We start from the raw sequence: 14911 nt of genomic DNA on the forward strand, positions 1-14911 counted from the left end.
ACGAGCAATACCCCTTGGTGTAGGGGGATTCAGGTGCACTGGCTAAGGATTAGTGGCCGAGAAATCCGCGAGGGCCGAGGAGCCGCTTTAGAACGCGGCCATTCCCCTCGGCTGCAGACCACGCCCTCTCTATTGCAATTTTATTAAGTTACTAGGCAAGGTCAAAATGCCTAGTCGAGAACAGGGGAAATACATTTGCATGGGGAACACTTGGGCTAAAAGTGACTAATTTAATATTGGTAGTTCTTGCTGGACTGTTCCTGTTGGTGCTGGGTCAAGACTAATCTGCATTCGGCAGGTCTATCTAGAGTGGCATAGTGGGTAAAAAGCAGTGGACTAGTATGTAGTCCCAGAGATCGCCAGTGTCTGCAATTAATTCTAGCAGTCCTTCCATAACCTCGTTGTTTATTGCCGTAGACCCCTTAAGTGCAATGAGTATGCACAGAAATGGGCCCTGTGCTCATGTTGCCATGGGACTCGAGCTGCACTTAACTGACAAGTTCTAAATAGATCTGTACCCTAATTTATTATATTGTTATGCAGTGTTGGAAGAATGTGTTTGGTTTCTTTTTGCTGCTCTGCCTAGTCTTTTAGACAGCATTGGTAGGAACCATGTTGTGAATATATTGCTGTTAGTCTTGGATCACCATAGACATCACAGTGACTATCTAAGGGGCCATTCACCACAGAAGTTTTCTTTTCTTTTTTTTTGTCAGAGTACTTTATTTCTAAGTTACATGGAATGCACTTTGGTTTTCGCTAAGCTTGAAATTAAGAGATTTCGAATTTTTAAGTTATTTATTAGGTGACTGAGTCTGTATTTTGTGGGTTAAATACTTTTCTGTTACTTGCTGTTAATGGGAAGCAGTCAGATGTAAGCAGTGTGGTTTTTGGAGGGGGTGCGGTTGGTTTGTTTTGGTGCTTTTCAGCATGCAGTATTCGTCCTCAAAACATAGATTGTCATCTCTGAAAATGAATAACTTGCCAAGTACTTTCACAATGCCGATCTGCTGCGGAGCAAAGCTGCTGCAAATTACTGCAGCCCCGTTGTGTTGGAGCTTTTATTACCCTAATCCTGGCATCTACTTTTGTAGCGGGGGGAGCCGCTGATAATCACTGCTGCCCGTGGGGACCACACATCCCATAACCTCGTACCGGTACCATACCTGAGCTACATCTGACCTTCCCTACTTATGTATGCTGCAGTCCCGCTGTGCAGGATGCATCAGGGCAAAGTCCGGGCCGAGGTAAAGCCCGTCCATTCCCTTCAGTCCGGAGGAGGCTGGGCTGGACCTACCCTCTTGGCTCGAGCATCTGGATATTTAAGGTATTATCATTTATGCAACAAAACTTAAGCCTGGTTCACTGAAATACCTAATCCTGGATTTGGGCGTATGTTGCTCTCATGTTCACCCTTGTTGTGCGTAACAGATTGAGTGTTGGTAGGGCATACTGCACTTTTCTTGATATTGGCTCATCGCATTTTATATTCTTAAATTTCAGGCACGGTTTCACTGGTTAGAGCATGACCTCACAACAGTATTTCCTTTATCTACATCATTTGTAAACAAAAGGCATCTGACCGAGCCAAACACCCCAAAAGTTCTACCAAGCCTGACGACTGCACCCTTAAAGAGATATACCTTCTAATACAGGAGGTCGAATCTCTAATTAGTACAGATTCACGAACCCAAGCCGAGCCCAGGGTTAATACAAAAAATAAAAACGATAATAAGCTGCATGTCAATCGGGGAAACATTCCCATAAAGAAGAGTACTCTGGAATCCCAAGACGATGCATGGTCAACATCTAAACACAAGAAAGAAGCTCATACTATCTTGAGCCACCTTAAAGGTCAACTCAGTAGCAAATGCAGCTTTAACATCCCTTCTGTTTCAGGCAACTCTATTTTAGAGCCTATAAATTACCAGCCTAGTCAACAGCTCCCTCTTTTTCTCTATCTTCTGCAGTAATCACTATATGCCTCTTGCTGAACAGACCCAGGCTTTGCCATTTTCAGAGACCAGTAGAGGGTTAGAATCCCTCCTATCTATTCCCCCGGGAGAGGTAGGCCATCTTTCACAGCAAACTAAAGATCTTAGGGGTGCGGTGAGTGTCATCAAAATTGTTGTCACGCCTTTCTACTTCACTTAATAGATTAATCATAAGTATAACTTATTCTGATGATAAAATACATGCATCACACACTCCTGGGGGAAAATAAAGGTGCTTTGAGACTAGAAATTCAGTATCCCATGATTCCACCCAGGTGACGCCCCTTGCAGAAACAGCCAGAGGGGCTAGGGGACCAAAACATATCAATGAGCATAGGCCTGTGCGAACTCCAAGCTCTTCCCAGCCCTATTAGAAATCATATCTATGGGGAGCCTGAACTTACAAGGCACTCCCCAGTTCTGACGCAAAATCCCATCCCTCAGCTGGGATCCCTGGTTCTCAATTCCAGCTGCTTTATATTTCTGAGTAACATCCCCAATCTTGCATATCCCATGTATAAAGAAGGCAAGGATGCATTAATAAACAAATCCATCCACTGGATTCGCGAGGGCTATCGTTCACTCATACCGGGGATTACCTTGGAGCTAGAAAGCATTCACAACTTGCCACCATTCTTGATAGTATTGAGTTAACTCTTGGAAAGCGGGATCTAGTCGATTATTTAGTGGCTTTTGATGTTAGAACTTCCTTCTTGTTCAGGACCAGTATTCTATTCAAATACTTTAGTCCGGAGCACAGCTGTCAAACCAATCTGTATGTTCCCTTGCCGCACAAATGGGAAGGATCCTCTACATGGGGATGTAGACTGACAACCCCTGTTTTTCAATAACCCTCTAGATTCTGACCGGCTTCTATATTCTCCTGACTGTAAGAAGTATGGTGTCTCTTGCTCTTCTAATGCCTCGAGCGTCCCACAAGACGACTCAGTTGCAGGTGAAGCTATTGTTCTATCTGACGACCTTGATTCTCTGGTCCCGTCAGCCTCTTTCCATCTTTCACCCCTATCCAAACTAAAGCTATGGTGTCCATACTCTCCTTGAATTTGGCTGTTCCTAGATCAGAGGCCGTGCTGCCTGACTGGAACAATTTTATTGAATTGTATGACATCTCGTTGTTCCAGGAAACCTGAGGCATGGAACCTCTATAAACATGGCTTTTTAAACTTTTCAATTCCTGCGTCACGTGGCCTTGCCAGGCGACCATCAGGAGTTCTGACAGTGTGCATTAGACCAAGTTTAGATTGCAAACTTAAGGAACTCCACACTGACTACCATGATATCTTGGCCATTCGCCTAGTGGTTTAAAATATGTTGCTAGCATTTGTATTTACAATGTGTATGTGAGATGGGCCAATGAGGGTTTGAGGTCCAAACTATCATGCTCTTAGAAGATCACTTGGAAAAGAACTATAGCCTCTCCCTTTTGGTAATTGCAGGGGACTTTAATACCTCCTTCTAGCCCCTGAATACTGAGGAGGTCAGCCTAGGTATGGAGGAGGATGAGAAGTGAGGTATTCCGCAACTAGAATTGCCTGCTATAAAAAGATGGACAGAAGCTGCTTTACAGCTCAGGACACTCTACTTGGAGTTATGACCTAGAGCAGTGCTTTCCAAACTTTTCATGCTGGTGACACACTTTTTAGACATGCATGATTTCGCGACACAGTAATACAGTTTTAGTAGCAAACCGGAGGTTAAATTAACTGCATTTTTGACATGCATCACTTCGCAACACTGTAAATCAGTTTTACTAGCAAACCGGAGGTTAAATTAACTATATATAACAGATAAGGACAAATACATATGTGTCATAGAAATTGTGAATAACAAAATGTGTGGGGACACAACATATCTCACGAAAACCTTTCATTCATATTCTTAAAAATAGGCTGACTGACATGAGGGACAGGAATGTGACTGACAGGAGGAGGTTGAATGACAAGGGCAGTGACAGGAGGGGGGGGGGTCAGAGAGCCTGGTCTCATTATAGACAGGGGTGTGCCAGAGAGATGGGCAGGAGAGGTAGATTCTGACAGGAGGGGTATCCCTGCTAGGAGTGGACGAGGGGCAGTAATAAGTAATACAGGAGTAATGACAGGCACACAGAGGCGTGCAGACAAAGCAACCATTGTACATAATTAATACTACTAGAATGTGCAAATAAATTAAGCCATGGGTAAATAAAGATGAGCAATCATATTATGGCCTTTGCATTCTGTCTTTGGCTATTTTTCCCATATTGCACCGGACTACGGAAAGTTTGGAAAGCACTACCTTAAGCTATAGAAACATGGATGCACCTAGATAACACATGGATCAAAAATAGAAAGCTTTAACCTAGGCCTGTCTCGCCTATTCAACAAAATAAATATTATATACCCCTCTTATTCTTGGTAGACATCATCCCCATCACAGCAAATGTCATCTCTGAGTAATGTGGGAGAAGACTGGCTTTGGTTTCTATGCCCAAACACAGAGGTGGTTAAAGGTACATTCTACCAAATGAAGTTCATAAAAAAATCTGTGTTGAATACCATCCACCGTTCCCCCAGAAAAACAATAACCATGGTAGTGCACGCACTGATACATTTGTGCATGCCCTTCAGTAATGCAGTGTACACTGGCCAAATGGGGGACCGAGTAACAAGATCACAAATAGCGCAGAACACTGTAGCACACCTCGTTCTTAACTTGCAAAAGAGCCAGCTCGCAACTCTGAGGCCTTCACTGGTTCCATGTGCAGGCTACGATTACTTTCTAAAAATTCTTTGCTTGACTTTCAAAGGCTGAGAAAGCACCATCCGTAGGAACATCCAGAGAAAATTCAAATACTACCAACATCCTGTCTACTACAGACTGACCAAACCAAGAAACTAAACAAGGACCACATGCAAAAATAGAAAGGACAGAAGATCTCAGTCACTGGTCCAGACCTCTCGAATGCCCTTCCAAAAAACAGATTAGGGCAAAGCTGAAAAGCCACTTGTTCCGGCTACATCTCTCACTTACTTTGCACTTATTGACAATGCATATCTAAAATCTATTTGATGTAATCATTTATTTACAATCTTCTCCTTTCATAGCAAGAAAAAAACATAAAAAACACAACTTTGGCTCTGTTAGGGCTCTGACATGCAACTCACCCAGGAGCGGTGGGTCAGCAACAGGCTGGAAAGTTAAAGCCACTACACTTTATTTTTAACAAAAGGAACTTTATACCTGTGCCTTTTTGTTCGATAATCTCATTTAATCCTAGACCGTGCACACATACATTTCAAATAGTTTTCATTGGAAATAAACTACTGAAATAAGTTGCACTTGGATCTGTGATTTATAGTTTATCTCGCTGCTTTTATAATCTGAGGTGATTTCTTACCGCTAGCCTCCTGCTCATCACTGTTCTTCCTAAACTTGGCGCCATTTTCCAACCTGCCGCTATCAGGGAAAAGCAGTCTTCGATCAATGCTCTTGTCACCGTTAGCTGCCATCTAGTGGTGGTTGCGTACTCCATTGCCTAGCTGTAAAGAGGCGTGTGTTGACGTGATAGTGTGGCTGTGTGTGTGCAATTCCCTCAGCATAAGAACAGTCACTTTGCTGAAGTTACCCCTTATACCTGGAACAAGCGAGCGCCAAATGTACTCTGCGGATCGGCTGTGCATGAGACATGCGCGGCAAAGGGAACGAGGCTGCGCGCACACCTTTGCCTAGCGGTCTCCCTCTCCTTTCTCCGCATACTGCGTCACAAACAGTGAATAGACCGCACATCGTCGCGTGACACACCCACACATGGCAGGCGACACAGTACTGTGTCGCGACACAGAGTTTGGAAAGCTCTGACCTAGAGCAATTAATGGAAGGTCTAAATCCGATAGGAAGGAGCAATGCTGAAAACAATCTGCTCCATTCTAGTCATATAGATTATATATTACTAAATCTGAGACTAGCAACTCCTCAGGGATATGATCTTTAAGAGGTTGGAGAGCGAACACAAACTCCTCTGCCTCACTAGGGAATCCTTCTGTGCTAAAATGGCGGCCTATTCCCACACCCTGGCCAGCACTAGGGACATGCAACCATCCAATGATATGTGGCAAATGAAATGGTCCCAGGTAGGTGATTCCCCCTATACTTTGTCCGCAATTAGAAAGGACCTGCTATCCTGTTCAGCCGAAATGTCTACATGTTTGTCATGTGTACTGGATCAAGGGTCAATCATTGACTCACACAATCTATTCAAGAAAATATTATTATATGTTCGAGGCATATGAGCTGTAGAATTCATACTTATGCATAGATCACCATCTAGTGTTGGGCTCGGATGCTTGCAGCTTCTTGTTGTCTTGGAAGAAGTCTTTGTAGTCACGAGATAGATGACTCCTCCCTTGGACGATAGTGCGCATGGGCATTGACTCCATCCCTTAGTATGTTTTTTTCCGCCATCGGGTTCGGATGTAACTTCAGTGGTTCGGTACTGTGTTTCCAAACCTTTTTTTGAAGCGCAAAACATCACAAATTGACGGTATTGTTTTGTTCGCGTACTTAAAACACGCTAACTCAAGAATCCCCGGTTCCGGTCGTCGACGCGGGCCGCTGGGCCTATTGACGCCATTCGGGCGTACGACTTATGGAAAGGACTCCATTTAAAAAATACCCCCAGTGTGGAGCTCAATTTCCACACAGCGACCATCACAAGGTCTGCAACCTATGTCCCTCGCCAGAACACAAAGAGAAACATTGCTAGGCCTGCGCCTCCTTTCGATCCAAGAAGACTATCCATGATCACTGGGCTCAACGGCACGTCATGGCGTAACGATCGGCACCGGTGCCAGAAGATATCTTCGATGAAGGCCCGACGTCCCAGAGGCAGAGGATTCAGAGGAACTCGACATCGTATCCGAGGCCGATGACGACTCAGATTAACACATCACTCCAGGTCAACGAGTGAGTGCAACTTCCCCTGACCCTACTCCACCCCAAAAAAATGCTATGGTCAAAACCTGAAGGCCTTAGTAGAGACCGAAATAAAATTTCAGAAGCCCCGCTTCCAGGCCCTGCTCCGAAGACAAAGGAAAAGCCTTCCGACTGCTGGGGACCGAGCGAGCCGCACATCAGTGCCCCAAAAGCACTGTGGGCACCGAAAGCAGGAATATAATCCCGCTGTCTCTAAAAAGGCCTTGGCGCCAAGTACTTTGGCACCAAACGGCCTCGGACCCGAAGACACTTCAAAAACCTTCGGATCCGAAAAACATTTCGGACAAGAAACCGAAGCTGAAGGACCTGAAAACCACTTCAAAGGCTCCAGAGCACAAATCTAAACCACGTACAGAACAAAATCGGCGCCTAAACCACACAATGAGGAGGAACTGTTTCTACCAGATCCCATTGATCCGAAACAGAAAACACTGAATGTGGACCCTAAAACAGGCCATATTATCAGTATCCCCACAAACAAGAGAAAATTGGAAACCCCACACATTCCTGAGGTGCCTGTGAAGAAAAAGAACTGTACAACTTCACCATTTACTCCCTCTTCTCCTGTTCTTCCTACTAAGCCTTTCTTTCCTCCAAAGTCTCCTATACTTCCTCCATACTCCCCACCACCACAGGATGATGATGACCTAGGAGGTGGGGGTGGAAATAATGACCCCTTCAATGATCCTGATGAGGAAAATGAACATCCAAAATTTAAACAACAAATAAGGAGTGTCTAGGTGCAAAAAAATTAAATCAAAAAAAGGGTTTGTGATGTCTTTTTCTTTATATATGTTCCTCTTACTACTCCCCTCAAAAACTAAGAAAACCCCTTTGGTGAACAATGTTCACAAGGGGAAACAATGTTCCTTATGTGATTTCCAGGGGGAAGGCAAATTCATGTCTTTTTGTAAAAGGACCCTCACTCACCACTATTTGGTGACATGCTTCATCATTGGGTCCCCGCTGGGGTGGCCGAGTGCCTCCCCAGCGTGCTACAACGCCTGATTTACAGCGGAGCGGGATGTGGTGAGTGCAACAGTGCTCAAATTAAAGTTAAAGTGTAACTGTGGGTGCAATATAAAAAATACAAGGTTGAGGCATATGCAAAAAAAATTTAATACCGGCCAACCTGTATTGCGTTAAAAAACAAAGTGGCGGACTACACGGTTCAGTTTCAGGAAACCTGTATCCTTTGAACAAACAACTGGTCAACATGTTTCTGCTGTTATAATTGCAAATTTTGCTCAGCATTCTTCAGGACCTAAATTTAGTCCTCCGGTGGTGTACGCGCGTTATGGCGCACCCTCCCGTGAGGCTCTTAAATGTAAATTTTTTTTAATATATTAGTCACGGTTAGTCGCCGTGGTTGCTCACTGCGATTTGCAGGAGTAAAAAAACTGTGTATTAATCACGGTTAGTCGCCGTGGTTGCTCACTGCAATTTGCAGGAGTAAAAAACGTTACTAGAGTAATAGACTCTCCCCATGGGTCGAGACAGCGCGAGATGCCTTCACGCGGAGTCTGTTTCGGCTCTCGCGACTCCCCGCCTTATACCTGCACTCTGGGCTGCTGTCTCCCCGGAACCACGTACAGAACAGAACAAAATCGGCGCCTAAACCACACAATGAGGAGGAACTGTTTCTACCAGATCCCATTGATCCGAAACAGAAAACACTGAATGTGGACCCTAAAACAGGCCATATTATCAGTATCCCCACAAACAAGAGAAAATTGGAAACCCCACACATTCCTGAGGTGCCTGTGAAGAAAAAGAACTGTACAACTTCACCATTTACTCCCTCTTCTCCTGTTCTTCCTACTAAGCCTTTCTTTCCTCCAAAGTCTCCTATACTTCCTCCATACTCCCCACCACCACAGGATGATGATGACCTAGGAGGTGGGGGTGGAAATAATGACCCCTTCAATGATCCTGATGAGGAAAATGAACATCCCACAGGACACATGGGATGACTCCAATCATCCTGTAGATCCTACACACTTTCCTGATCGAGAGGCATACTCAACCAGACCATCTCCCACAGTTGACAATATTGACTTTAGTCAGCTCATTGATAGGGCTGCCCAATATCATGGTGTGCAAATACATTCAGACACCACAGAGGAGGACTTCTTCATAGACACTTTTGTACAGTCACAAAGGACAGTACAAACATCAACCATGCTAAATGGTGTCATCAAACATGCTCCAGACATCTTCAAAGACTCCGTCAGGACCAGGATGCTCAATCCTCGGATTGATAAAAAATATAAACCCACCCTTAATGATCCCACCTACATTAAAGGTCAACTCCCCTTAGATTCCCTGGTAGTGACCAATGCTAGGAACTCCCAAAACTCTGGTGATGCTCAACATCCAGAAAAAGAGTCAAAACTGCTAGACGCTTCCGGCAAATGAGTTTCCTCCCAAGCAGGTAATCACTGGAGGATAGCCAAAGCACAAGCATTACTTGCCAGATACGATAGGGCTCACTACGACGAGCTTGAGGGCCTAATGCAGCATTTGCCCTACCAACACAAGACCAAAGCCAATAATTTGATTCAGGAGGGCAAATTAATAACAAACGCATCCATGAAATGTGCCCTCGATGCAGCAGACACTGCATCTAGATCTATCAACACTAGTCAGACCCTCCAGGATTTCGCGATTTGCAGCAAAATCGGCACTTCCGTAAAAATGCAGCGATTTTTACAAAACTGCCCGCGAAAATGAAGGAATGCGTCTGGAATAGATTATCGGATGAAATACCACTTTTTGTGGTATTTCATACGATAATAATCTATAGTTTGTTTGTTTTCAGTTGGCCAGCCAAGGTCCCTTTTAAGGTGATCGCCGAAATGGGACTTTTGTCCCCAAAAATGCTGCACGCTGCATGAAACTAGTATTTTCCGTTTCGTCTGACAGGTTGAGACATCTAGTCTAAGTGCGCCCTCTGTTGACCAAGTGTAGAATGTGGATCTAGTCCCTTATTTTGAGAATACCTGTAAAAAAACACTCTGGTTTATTTAATCCGGTTTTGCAATGGCGCTCAAGTGGCGCAAAGTATTCTGTATGTTTACTTACATTTATTGCAGCCAGCAGACACCGGACAACATTGTGCAGCTCCTGCACAGCGCCCACGCAATCCTTTCTAAATATAGGGCTCTGTCTGTCTTTTATTGGGCACATGCTGTGCAAATAAATGTCACGCAATCGTTTTGTAATGTTTGTTAATTTTTTTAGGATTTAGTGCTAATTTTATCCGGCACTTTATTGGAGGATGTATTGGGTATACTCCAAATACCACTAAACAATTTCATGGACTATCCAGAAAAATAAGTGTACTGTTAAAATGTATATGGCAGAAAAATGATTACAGATATTGCAAGAACTGAACTTGCTGCGCTGCTTTATGTCAACAGGAGAGATCAGAACAGTGCTGTACCTATTAAGATATGGCGCCGTTTCTCTCTGCGCTGATGCAATATAGTCCGCCTCGCGCCATGCAGCACAATAGTGCAAAGGCGTGTGCTTGATGTCGACCATAGGTTTTGGGCTGTAAAGCAAACCTTCCAATACTAAATCCTATGCCTAGACATAGTTTAAGACGTTTCCAAGTTGTATGTGTGCCCTACATTACAGCACACCGCGAAAGATGGAAAAATTGGAGAAAAGAAAACTGTTCTCCAATGTTACACCTTCCTGAGAGGTTTATATTTTTGGCACAAAGCCTGTCTATCTTTGTTAGTAGATAAGACTTTGCTTGATAATCCGTATGTGGTTTCATTGGAATACCCATGTCTCGCCCATTGTAGCACAAAGCATATTGCATGTAACACTTTATTAGACTTGAATTTCTATTATCAAAATATGACTGAGGCGTAATGACTTGTAGGTGTCAATGACTTGCCAGGCGTGGTCGAGCTTCGTCAAAGTTGCTTTGTCTTGAAAGGATACGGATCTGCCCATTCTGTTAAGGTTTTATAAATTCGCTAGTTGATAATGGGGTGTTCCTTAAATTGTTGGCTTGTAATGACTGCATGTTGTCGTCTAAAAAAACATCTACTTGTTGGACTAGAATTTAGCATTTTTTATTTCGAACAAGACACATGCAGCAAGTGTTTTTCTTTTGTAAATCTACGGGTGTGGCACATCTTTAGATAGGTACATTTTGTGGCCCTAGTTAAGTTAGGGCGAACTCCAAGTGCAGTTGTGTCTGCGATGTATATCTAGGAAGTCCTGACTACAGACTCACTACATGGGGGTATGCAGCTCTTTGTGTGGGGACAAGCACAGCCCTATTCAGGTGCAAGTGTCAGTTGCTCCTTCTTTGACTTAGCATAGCAAACAAATACTATGCTAAGTCATATGACTTAGCATAGAAAAAAGATACTCTCAGGCACTTTAAACATGCCTATTGGAAAATGGAATACTCTGCTCAAACAGTTTCGATTGATTTAAGACTGAAAAGGAATGAATATGAGTAAAATAAAGTGCCGCTATAATGCCGCTAAATTTCAATTTTTGTGCCGCTAAATTTCAATTTCTGTGCCGCTAAATTTGCAAATCTATGCCGCAATATCCTGGGGGGTCTGACTAGTGTATTATTGCGAAGACATTCATGGTTGCGCATTTTTGGTTTCAAACAAGAATTGCAGACTACTATCCTCAATCAGCCGTTAAATCAGGAACATCGTTTTGGCCCAGCTTTAGACACATTAGAGAAAATGAAAAAAGACACTAAAACTTTAAAATCTATGGGAGCATTACAGTCTCCATCTACACACGGCTCCTTCCGTCGCTCCTTTTATAGGGGTGCATCCAAAAACATCAGTACAGATAATGCTTCCTCCTCCTACAAAAGTCCCACACAAACATCCCCAAACAAGGGATATTTCAGAGGTGGGTACAGGGGAAATAAAAACAAGGGGAGAGGCCGAAGTAACAATACTCGCACCTCCACGACTAACAAACAGTGACTTTCCTCCACTACCTCCAGACCATTCCACTCCGGTCGGAGGAAAACTCTCACAGTTCCTACCTGTCTGGAATTCCATCACTACAGACACGTGGGTAAGACAAATTATCCAGTACGGTTACTTCCTGGAATTTACTGCAACTCTCCCCCCCCCCCATACAGCCCAAACAACGTCCCATGTCCACAGAACATCTAACGCTCCTCAAACAGGAAGTTCTCTCACTGCTTCAAAAGCATGCAATAGAACCAGTTCCCCTAGAGCATCAAGGGACAGGAGTTTACTCCCTATATGTTCTAATCCCTAAAAAGGACGGTAGTCTCAGACCAATGCTGGACCTCAGACCTCTCAATTTCTACATACAGTCCTATCACTTTCACATGATCACTCTTCAACAAGTCCTTCCACTACTTCAACAAGGCGGCTTCCTTGCAGCATTAGATCTCAAGGACGCCTACTTCCATATTCCCATACACCCTGCTCACAGGAAATATCGAAGATTCAAAGTGTGGTGGAGTGTGAGCTTCAGATTTCACAAAAATCCGGCATGGACATGTTAAAGCACATTATATGAGATACAAGACATGAGGCGGGCTGAAGGGGTTTCGGAAAAAGATAGAAGGGTGGACTGTTTGGGGTACTTAAAATGCTGATATTTTCAAACTAATCAACATTTTCTATGGCCTTCAAAACATAGGAGGAGAGAGAGCATGTGCGTTTTTGTCAGCGTGAGCATGTAAAAATTCCAGGTGAAATCTGACAGACACGTCACATTACCCAACTTGAAAGCACTTTTACCCAACTATTTACTAAAGAATACATTTTTAGGTTGAGTGTAACACCCCAAACTCGCTCGCCCCTGCTCTTGGTCAATACGAGCTATCTTGAAAGGCAATGTTAAAGATAGGAGAGGTGGTAGCTTTAACCAGAAGAGTAAATGTCCCTTCATTAATATTTGAAATCAAGCTGAGGATTCAAATGTGTTTCAGTTGTTGGTTAAGTAGTGTAGCACTTTGATGACTACTCCCCAGTTAATAGTTTGGAGGTATTTTGATGTGTACGTTTGTACTGGTAGGACTCTTAACAAAAGTGCTCCTGTAGGTATTGCATGATATCTTATTTCAACATTGGACCTATGAAGTGCCATAATCTGCTTAACTCCATACTGGGCTAATTAGTCCCATATAAATTAGCCCAGTACCTGATTTGAGAAATAGAAATGTTAAAATGTTTTTGTTGGTCCTCGGGGTTTTGAATTACAAGTTTAAAAATTGACTGTGGAGTCATGCATTATCTCAGACATGTAGTGATTTTGAGTGTTTAACATTTTCCGAACAGTTGATTTACCCCTGAAAATAAGTGCACTATTTGCCATGCATACACATGTATTAATCTGATGTACAATTCAATATCATATACCAGCAGTGATTATTGGCCTTACGGTTCAGTTATGGTTGGGTCTGACGTTTTGGTGAAAAAATGTTGGGTTTGCTGAAATTTGGACTCCATATGGCCGGTTTCTTGCTGATCCTTCAAGTAGGCGACAAAGAGGAGGTGATCTCATAACTAGATTGTTGTGTTCGGCACTACAGAAAAACAGTGGCTGAAATTAATTACATCTACCTTGGGATGAAAGAAGAACTTTACTAAAGGAAGAGCCTTTACTTGGTTTGGTGTAAGTCCGTTCAGTAGTTTGAGAAATTAGCATGAGAAAATTGTTTCTTGTAGGCCAGAAATGGATCTGTCCTGTCTATCAAGCTAGAGGTAGATGTACGTTGGTTCTTGGATAGTCCTTTTAACTTGACAACAAAGTGCTGTGCTTATGACCTTGCAATATTTATACCAATAAATAACAGCACCGAAAATCGCACTGTAATTTACACTACTAATAAATGTATATATAATTTGATTCGCAGATTCTATAGAGTGTAAGATGCTATTAATTACTCTTGTGTGTTGGGAGGGGCAGGGACTCAACTCAAGGTGATTCTTTAAGTTGTTCATAATAATGGTAATAAATAGTAAATTATACATATGTGGTTTATGCATATTCGTATATGGTTTATGCCATGTGCATCTATTTATTTTTGAGGGAAAAAAACCTACTGGACCAAAACTATGATGGAATTAGTTACAATTTAATGGATGGCTTTATTAGCTCGGTTGCTATAAGTAGCATGATATCGGTCCACATTATTTTTTTCATACATCTCAGAGGCTCAGCCACATTTTTAGTTAAAAACTCATTTGGCTTGCCTTTAACTCTGATGCCTAAGGACGGATATCCACTATGGATGTAATTTTGGCGACTTAAATACTAATATTGTGTTATTCTTTAATTTTGTAATGACCTAAACTAAAAAATGGCAGTGAAGTAATAGTTTTAATTTTTACAGACAAACTGCTTGCAGTATCTTGATGCCCGAAACACTCCACTCTTGGACCACTCTGCACCTTTTGTGGCACGCGCCCTGAGGATCAGTAGCAGCCTAACTGTGCTGCACCTTGAGAATGCCAGCCTTTCTGGACGACCCCTTATGCTGCTTGGTGAGTAGATACATGTGTAAAGAAGACAATTGTTTACAATTAGCCTGCTGAGATAAGGAGGGGACAAGAAAGCTAACAGTCAAGCCTAATTGGCGCTCCAACATGCATTCTGAAGCCCTCACAATTCAGTTTATGCATTTCTGTTATTTCAACAAGTTTTGTTGTAATTGTTGTACTATTGCTTTCGCTGGCAAATTGAATACCTTAATTAACTTTCAATTTCCCAGTAGCCATGAACAGCTTAGATATTAATGAATTATTTTGCTGCTACCTCTTTTAGTGCTTGATGAAATTGTGATAATCATTGTTCTGCATAACCACTTTTAGTGAAGGTCCTAATTCGCTTATATGAGCCCAATCTTTCAGTAGTAGGAGCTCTACTGGTGAAGTCGGCACTTTTGG

General features: G+C 42.9%; 1 protein-coding gene across 1 annotated transcript in view; it reads left to right on the forward strand.

Moving 5' to 3' along the window:
- The window catches only part of PPP1R37 (protein phosphatase 1 regulatory subunit 37), a 982164-nt gene that overhangs the window by 361842 nt on the left and 605411 nt on the right, over positions 1-14911 (forward strand). The window contains exon 6 of the mRNA XM_078660917.1: positions 14359-14509. Coding sequence (XP_078517043.1) covers positions 14359-14509 — 151 coding nt within the window. The remainder of the gene's footprint in view (positions 1-14358; positions 14510-14911) is intronic.

The sequence above is a fragment of the Lissotriton helveticus genome, chromosome 9, assembly GCF_964261635.1.
Source record: "Lissotriton helveticus chromosome 9, aLisHel1.1, whole genome shotgun sequence".
Classification (NCBI taxonomy): domain Eukaryota; kingdom Metazoa; phylum Chordata; class Amphibia; order Caudata; family Salamandridae; genus Lissotriton; species Lissotriton helveticus.